The sequence below is a fragment of the Oncorhynchus clarkii genome, chromosome 27 (genome assembly GCF_045791955.1).
Source record: "Oncorhynchus clarkii lewisi isolate Uvic-CL-2024 chromosome 27, UVic_Ocla_1.0, whole genome shotgun sequence".
Lineage (NCBI taxonomy): Eukaryota > Metazoa > Chordata > Actinopteri > Salmoniformes > Salmonidae > Oncorhynchus > Oncorhynchus clarkii.
This window is the reverse complement of record NC_092173.1, coordinates 38,562,789-38,571,633: the sequence shown is the minus strand read 5'-3', so window position 1 is coordinate 38,571,633 and position 8,845 is coordinate 38,562,789. Positions and strand designations below refer to the sequence as shown.

The window sequence follows — 8,845 nt, the reverse complement described above, 5'->3', positions numbered from 1 at the left end:
GAGAGAGGGAGTTGGAGTGTCAGAGGGATGTCTGTGATGCCTGTGTTGTACATCCAGTTGGATGTGTTGTGAGGCTCGAGGAGGCTGACTGCTGACCCCACTGTTCTCTGTGTCAGTAGGACAGTGTCATGTAGCTTCCTGATAGAATCTATCTCTCTCTCTCCCTCCCTCCCTCGCTCCCCCCCCTCCCTCCCTCCTCCCCCTCCCTCAAAGCCAAGTTCCAACATGAGCCTCAGTGTCTTCCTAGATCAGCCAAATGCCTAACAGCCCAGTCACATAACCCAGTACAAGTAAAAACAACTCTTAACAGTATAAAAACATCTTCTATATTCAGTCATAAAATATACACAATATACAGTATTAGTCGGCCTACTAAAATGTTGTCAGTGTATTATTTATGGAATTACTTTTATTATTATTCATGGAATTTCCAAAGCCCCTTAGTTTGATGTCACAGAACGTTACACATCCTGGTGGCTGCTGGGAGTTGGAGTCCAGGGGGCATGGAATCTTCTGGCAGCTTGGGGATTCCATCCAGAACTCTTAGTTTTGGCAAACAAGAGAACACACTGCAGAGAGGAGAGGGCAACTAAGGGTTAAGACAAAAAAATATAAATAATTCTTGACATTCTATAATTTTCCTCTCTCTCCCACTATCTCCTTACCTCCTCTCTCTCCCTCTATCCCTCACCTCCTCTATCCCTCTATCCCCCCACCTCCTCTCTCTCCCTCTATCCCCCCACCTCCTCTCTCCCCCTCACCTCCTCTATCCCTCTATCCCCCTCACCTCCTCTCTCTCCCCCTATCCCCCTCACCTCCTCCCTATCCCTCCCACCTCCTCCCTATCCCTCCCACCTCCTCCCTATCCCTCCCACCACCTCCCTATCCCTCCCACCACCTCCCTATCCCTCCCACCACCTCCCTATCCCTCTATCCCCCTCACCTCCTCCCTATCCCTCTATCCCCCCACATCCTCGCTCTCCCCCTATCCCCCTCACCTCCTCCCTATCCCTCCCACCTCCTCCCTATCCCTCCCACCACCTCCCTATCCCTCTATCCCCCCCACCTCCTCTCTCTCCCTCTATCCCCCCCACCTCCTCTCTCTCCCTATATCCCCCTCACCTCCTCTCTCTCCCTCTATCCCCCTCACCTCCTCTCTCCCCCTTTATCCCCCTCACCTCCTCTCTCTCTCTCTATCCTCCCCACCTCTTCTCTCACCCTCTATCCCCTCACCTCCTCTCCCTCCCTCCCTCTATCCTCCTCACCCTCCCTCCCTCTATCCTCCTCACCTCCTCTCCCTCCCTCTATCCTCCTCACCTCCTCACCTCCTCTCCCTCCCTCTATTCCCCCTCACCGTGCACGGTAGTCCTGTATGTAGTTGACAGGGTTAGATCTGAGTGTGAGGGAGTGGAGTGGGCTGGTTCCCAGAGCCCCCAGTCCCCTCAGTGTGGAGATGCTGTTCTCAGAGAGACACAGGTGCTCCAGGGCCGGAAGCTTTGGCAGCTGACGTATACATGTCAGGTGGTTACGATGCAGATTCAGGCTTCGGCACCTACACAGTAAAAAAGGGTGTGTGTCACGATTGTCGTATTGAGGAGACCAAAGCGCAGCGTGATGTGAATACATATTTTTAATGAAAGACGAAAAAACACGAAGTACACTAACCAAACAAACAAAATAACAAGACGACCGTGGCCGCTGTCAAAACTGAGTGCTAACATGCAACATCACATAGACAAAAACCCACCAACCACAATACAAAACAGGCTACCTAAATATGGTTCCCAATCAGAGACAAAGACAAACACTTGCCACTGATTGAGAACCATGTCAGGCCAAAACACATAGAAATAGACAAACTAGACATACAACATAGAATGCCCACTCATATCACACCCTGACCAAACAAAACATAGAAACAAACAATGCAAATAATGGTCAGAGTGTGACAGGGTGTAAAAAATTAGTGTTGACTTATTTTAACTCAGGAGGAGTGTTTTCAACATTATGAGGAGTCAATGAGCTCTTAGTGTCGGAATTAAATTGTGTAAAATGATGCAGTCATTGCCGTTGTAAATTCAACTCAATTCAGTAATGAAATAACACTGGAGAGTGTAACTAAACCAACGTTAAATATTATTAGACATTTATGTGTGAATTTTAACACCATTTTAAGTCTAATTAACTCTGAAAGTGTGATACTACCTGTAGAGTAACTTTAACACTATGTGGACTGGGACCAAATGTTATCTGAAACAGTGTGAATTCAACTCTATAGGAGTTAAATTCACACTTTTATTTTTACTGTGTAGAGGAAAGAGGACAGTACTACGGTTGTCACTATATGAAGTGTAGTAATTTGCAAGCGTATATTGATGCTTTGTATGTAGTGTAGTATAAAGGCAGGCTTATAGATGGGCATTGTGGGTAGTGTAGTACCTTGGCAGGCACATAGAACTCAGGTCTGTGAGGGAGTTATTGATCAGTTGCAGTCTCTCCACTCGGATCAGCCTCCTCAGGATCCGACTGAAGTTTTCCTGCTGGAACGGATCTCCCAAGTCCTGATAGGACAGGTTCAGTTCCTGGGAATACCAGGAATACAGGGAGAGGTTACACACACACACACACACACACACACACACACACACACACACACACACACACACACACACACACACACACACACACACACACACACACACACACACACACACACACACAACACACACACACACACACACACACGCACACACACACCACACACACACACACACAACATACACACACACACACGCACACACACACACACGCATACACACACACACAACATACACACACACACACACACACACACACGCACACACACACGCACACACACACACATACACACACACACACACACACTCACACACATGCGTGTTATACACATAGTACAGTATGTCTCTGAGTTGTAACTCACCACACAATTCTCCCAGTTCTCTTGAAGCCTCTCCTCCCACCTCTGCCCTTCTTCCTCTCTCCTCTTCCTCCTCCCCCTTTCCAAAGGGATGTCATCCTTTCTCAGAAAGAGGTCCTCCACTGATGGCCCTGGTTGATATAATGATGACAGCAGTTACTTATGAGAGCTGAGATGAGATCAAAATAAAATTATTAAAAGGTCAAAGGTTGCCAAGGTGGTGACCTCTCTGACCTTCTCTGACCCTGGGACAGGAGAGCTGGTCTCCTTTGACATCACTCTCCTCAAGCCGCTGCCACGACACGAACCTGAACCGGCTGGACGGCAGCTGAGAAACAAGAGGAGAGAGAGAAGGAGAGATGAATAAGAGGAGAAAGAGGAAGAGGAGAAGGAGGACGAAGAGCAAAGGGGTTTTAAGCATTGTTTTGCAGACTGGGATCTGAATATGAGAGCCTTGATTGAGGGTGCTCTGTGACCCAGATCCTTGTCTCTGCCTCCACACCTGGGCTTTGACTGTGACCATAACCCCCCCAACCTAGCCATGTGGGGGACTAGACCCATGCTTGGTGACCCCTGACATCAGAGCCAGCCTTGGAGCCTGTGACTCATCTATAGCATTCTAAACAAGCCCTGACCCCTCTGTGTTGGCAGCTAGGAACTGGATAGGTGTGAGCAATACAGTGATGGCTGCGCCTAGGTTTGAAATGGAAGGGCTAGGGGGTTGAGGCTGTTTTCAGAACAGACAGTATTGGACCAGGCATACTGTTGCAGGATGAGAGGGGCATGTTGTGGGGGGAGGAGCTTTGTAATGGGGTGTCAGAAGATACAGTGCCTTGCGAAAGTATTCGGCCCCCTTGAACTTTGCGACCTTTTGCCACATTTCAGGCTTCAAACAAAGTAATAAAACTGTATTTTTTTGTGAAGAATCAACAACAAGTGGGACACAATCATGAAGTGGAACGACATTTATTGGATATTTCAAACTTTTTTAACAAATAAAAAACTGAAAAATTGGGCGTGCAAAATTATTCAGCCCCCTTAAGTTAATACTTTGTAGCGCCACCTTTTGCTGCGATTACAGCTGTAAGTCGCTTGGGGTATGTCTCTATCAGTTTTGCACATCGGGAGACTGAAAATTTTTCCCATTCCTCCTTGCAAAACAGCTCGAGCTCAGTGAGGTTGGATGGAGAGCATTTGTGAACAGCAGTTTTCAGTTCTTTCCACAGATTCTCGATTGGATTCAGGTCTGGACTTTGACTTGGCCATTCTAACACCTGGATATGTTTATTTTTGAACCATTCCATTGTAGATTTTGCTTTATGTTTTGGATCATTGTCTTGTTGGAAGACAAATCTCCGTCCCAGTCTCAGGTCTTTTGCAGACTCCATCAGGTTTTCTTCCAGAATGGTCCTGTATTTGGCTCCATCCATCTTCCCATCAATTTTAACCATCTTCCCTGTCCCTGCTGAAGAAAAGCAGGCCCAAACCATGATGCTGCCACCACCATGTTTGACAGTGGGGATGGTGTGTTCAGCTGTGTTGCTTTTACGCCAAACATAACGTTTTGCATTGTTGACAAAAAGTTCAATTTTGGTTTCATCTGACCAGAGCACCTTCTTCCACATGTTTGGTGTGTCTCCCAGGTGGCTTGTGGCAAACTTTAAACAACACTTTTTATGGATATCTTTAAGAAATGGCTTTCTTCTTGCCACTCTTCCATAAAGGCCAGATTTGTGCAATATACGACTGATTGTTGTCCTATGGACAGAGTCTCCCACCTCAGCTGTAGTTCTCTGCAGTTCATCCAGAGTGATCATGGGCCTCTTGGCTGCATCTCTGAACAGTCTTCTCCTTGTATGAGCTGAAAGTTTAGAGGGACGGCCAGGTCTTGGTAGATTTGCAGTGGTCTGATACTCCTTCCATTTCAATATTATCGCTTGCACAGTGCTCCTTGGGATGTTTAAAGCTTGGGAAATCTTTTTGTATCCAAATCCGGCTTTAAACTTCTTCACAACAGTATCTCGGACCTGCCTGGTGTGTTCCTTGTTCTTCATGATGCTCTCTGCGCTTTTAACGGACCTCTGAGACTATCACAGTGCAGGTGCATTTATACGGAGACTTGATTACACACAGGTGGATTGTATTTATCATCATTAGTCATTTATGTCAACATTGGATCATTCAGAGATCCTCACTGAACTTCTGGAGAGAGTTTGCTGCACTGAAAGTAAAGGGGCTGAATAATTTTGCACGCCCAATTTTTCAGTTTTTGATTTGTTAAAAAAGTTTGAAATATCCAATAAATGTCGTTCCACTTCATGATTGTGTCCCACTTGTTGTTGATTCTTCACAAAAAAATACAGTTTTATATCTTTATGTTTGAAGCCTGAAATGTGGCAAAAGGTCGCAAAGTTCAAGGGGGCCGAATACTTTCGCAAGGCACTGTAGGAGGGTACAAGAGCAAGGACTGGAGGGTGAGAATGTGACGTAAAGCGCGACACTCACAGGGGTTTTGACGATTCCGGAATCTGGACTCTGGTCCACGGAGAGGGGTGTGTGTGTGACGCTGATTTCAGAATACTGGGAGGAGTGGGATTTGGGAAAACTGCCACTGCTTGTGTTCACACCTGAGGAACTGGGAGAGGGGGACAACAACACATCTGAGGAACTGGGAGAGGGGGACAACAACACACCTGAGGAACTGGGAGAGGGGGACAACAACACACCTGAGGAACTGGGAGAGAGGGACAACAACACACCTGAGGAACTGGGAGAGGGGGACAACAACACATCTGAGGAACTGGGAGAGGGGGACAACAACACATCTGAGGAACTGGGAGAGAGGGACAACAACACATCTGAGGAACTGGGAGAGGGGGACAACAACACACCTGAGGAACTGGGAGAGAGGGACAACAACACACCTGATGAACTGGGAGAGGGGGACAACAACACACCTGAGGAACTGGGAGAGGGGGACAACAACACACCTGAGGAACTGGGAGAGGGGGACAACAACACACCTGAGGAACTGGGAGAGGGGGACAACAACACACCTGAGGAACTGGGAGAGAGGGACAACAACACACCTGCGGAACTGGGAGAGGGGGACAACAACACACCTGAGGAACTGGGAGAGGGGGACAACAACACATCTAAGGAACTGGGAGACGGGGACAACAACACACCTGAGGAACTGGGAGAGAGGGACAACAACACACCTGAGGAACTGGGAGAGGGGGACAACAACACACCTGAGGAACTGGGAGAGGGGGACAACAACACACCTGAGGAACTGGGAGAGGGGGACAACAACACACCCGAGGAACTGGGAGAGGGGGACAACAACACACCTGAGGAACTGGGAGAGAGGGACAACAACACATCTGAAAACTGGGAGAGGGGGACAACAACACACCTGAGGAACTGGGAGAGAGGGACAACAACACATCTGAGGAACTGGGAGAGAGGGACAACAACACATCTGAGGAACTGGGAGAGGGGGACAACAACACACCTGAGGAACTGGGAGAGGGGGACAACAACACACCTGAGGAACTGGGAGAGGGGGACAACAACACACCTGAGGAACTGGGAGAGAGGGACAACAACACATCTGAGGAACTGGGAGAGAGGGACAACAACACACCTGAGGAACTGGGAGAGGGGGACAACAACACACCTGAGGAACTGGGAGAGAGGGACAACAACACACCTGAGGAACTGGGAGAGAGGGACAATGAGGGAGTTTGAGGGTGAAAGATGTAGGAAGGATTGAGTGGCATGAAAGTGAGAAGGGAAAGGGAGGGAAAGGGGGGAGAGGGTAGGAGGAGTGTGATAACAGAGAGATGGGAGAGAAAGAGAGAGGGAAAATAAACAGCTTCAGAGCCAAAAGGAAAAATGTAAATAAATAAATAATGTAAGGTCAAATTAAAATCATCCTAAACATAATAAACATAACATATTATTCTCTTCAGGACTATGTTTTTCTATCATAGGCCTAAACATAACATATTCTTCTCTTCAGGCCTATGTTTTTTATCATAGGCCTAAAGCCTCGGAGAATTCTGTCTGTTTCTGTCGCCCACTCTTCAAGGACGCTGGTAGAAATGGAACTCCTCACGTCCATCCACATTGCTGAAACCCTGACACGCAGCCGTCAGGTTTCGGTTACCGTGAACTCTGCCTTGCGCACCGGATTAGAGCCGTCGCCATAACAGCGGATACCCGACCAGGTGTCATTAGTTAATAATAGCTGCATAAAAGGAACCTCGATAGTAATGTCTTCATAATTATTATCGTCTGTTTTCGTGTAAAGTACTAATAATTGTGAGATTTGTATTTTATTTTATCATATACACATTGTCTAGACTATATAACCTATAGGCAGGCTTGTTGCATGGAAAAATAACCATGGGCATAAATAATGCAGCCTAGGCTAATGACATTCTGAAGAATTCAAAATCATACCAAATAACCAAATAATGCATTTAGCTTGTTAAGCGTACATTTGTAAACGTTTTCCAACTTGAAGCACTGCTCAATGAAGAATGACAACACAAAGCTATTAAATGATCTCTTTTACCTACCTTTCTGACATCTCCCAAAGTTATACCAAATGTCCTTGGCCTTTAGCGCGTAATGAACGGAGCGGAGTCGTACAACCCTGCGGTTTCCCATGGGAGCGAAATGCCCTGTTAGACCCGAGGTAACGACTGCTCCGGTGTCTGGATGCACACAGACACTAGCTTCGGTGTAGCACTCGTGTAGCGGGCTGAGGCAGGTCAACCGGGGCAGGTGCACATTGCTTGGCAACGCGGTGAGTCCGGTGCAGGTTGTGCCATAGTTATCTCCGTGTCTCACAGGCAGGGGGGAAGTGAACAGGGGTCATTCAGATTCCAGTACATGAAGACATAGACTAGGCCAGGCTAGCAGCGGTAGAAATGATCAAATACATAAAGGTTAAAAGCATTCGGACTGTTATGTATTTCACCAGGACATTCTCAGTTAGCTTTCCTACACTAGTTACCATGGAGAGTAACCTGTGGAGCCCTTAACACTCAAATAAATACATTTTTGGGGGATTTGTACAATTACTGAAGGAATCTCTGGTCTGTTTGTTGTGACTCGGCCTAGGGGTTGTCACGTAGTCATGTTTTGATTGAGTAGCATTCCTTCAATAAATAAACAAGAATGTTATTGATTTATTTTAGACACAAAGGTGATCATTCTTATTTCGTGTTATTGCATCCTTTGAATACAGGAATTAGCTGTTTTGTTTTGTAGGAGAAAACCATAAAATACACTGTAAGAGAGTGAGAGATTCATGTTACATTCCCCAAAACACGATTGAGTTTGAGCGCAAAGAAAATCAGTCTCTGTGCGTGAAGCGAATTACGTATTTCCATCGTTCGTTCTGGTGCAAGACCTCCAACAACCTTCGATTCAAATAACTGCTGGGTCATGCGCATGCTGATCAATCATCCCCTGGCACCGTACGTGCTGCCGGGTGGTGCATATTCTTGGACCTGAATAACAAATGAAAAGATATTTGGGAAGAAAGGTGTTTCGTATCCCACTCGCCGATACACTGTGACTGGACAGACTGGCTATGCCATCTCTGACATTGACCTCTCAATAGTGAATGTCGATAGTCTATAAACCCCTCCTCTGGGCAGGGGGTGTCAGGTACGTCAGTGTGCCCATAGCGGGATGTAGAGGTTCTAAGGTTGATGCCCATAGCGGGATGCAGCATCCCCTGAAATAAACCCATTTTTTTAAAGCACAAAAGTAGTGCACTGGACCTTTACTAGTCCTGTATTAACAGACCTTTACTAGTCCTGTATTAACAGACCTTTACTAGTCCTGTATTAACAGACCTTTACTAGT

At 46.8% G+C, this 8,845-nt stretch overlaps 1 protein-coding gene across 1 annotated transcript; it reads right to left on the bottom strand.

Moving 5' to 3' along the window:
• Positions 1–306: 306 nt before the first annotated feature.
• Positions 307–7,695, bottom strand: LOC139386323 (acidic leucine-rich nuclear phosphoprotein 32 family member A). Its single transcript, XM_071131846.1, has 7 exons — positions 7,546–7,695; positions 5,462–5,591; positions 3,191–3,284; positions 2,960–3,087; positions 2,440–2,582; positions 1,355–1,552; positions 307–569 (listed from the first exon to the last, which is right to left on the bottom strand). The coding sequence occupies exons 1-7, from the start codon at positions 7,554–7,556 to the stop codon at positions 452–454; spliced, it is 822 nt and encodes a 273-aa protein (XP_070987947.1). The 5' UTR covers positions 7,557–7,695; the 3' UTR covers positions 307–451.
• Positions 7,696–8,845: the final 1,150 nt, after the last annotated feature.

What these genes read in the sequence shown, in the direction of transcription:
- LOC139386323 (XM_071131846.1), bottom strand. An exon ending in CTGTCCCAGGGTCAGAGAAG is followed by an intron (nt 3,088 to 3,190) that starts GTCAGAGAGGTC and finishes TATATCAACCAG; the next exon opens with GGCCATCAGTGGAGGACCTC. An exon ending in AGAACTGGGAGAATTGTGTG is followed by an intron (nt 2,583 to 2,959) that starts GTGAGTTACAAC and finishes TGGTATTCCCAG; the next exon opens with GAACTGAACCTGTCCTATCA.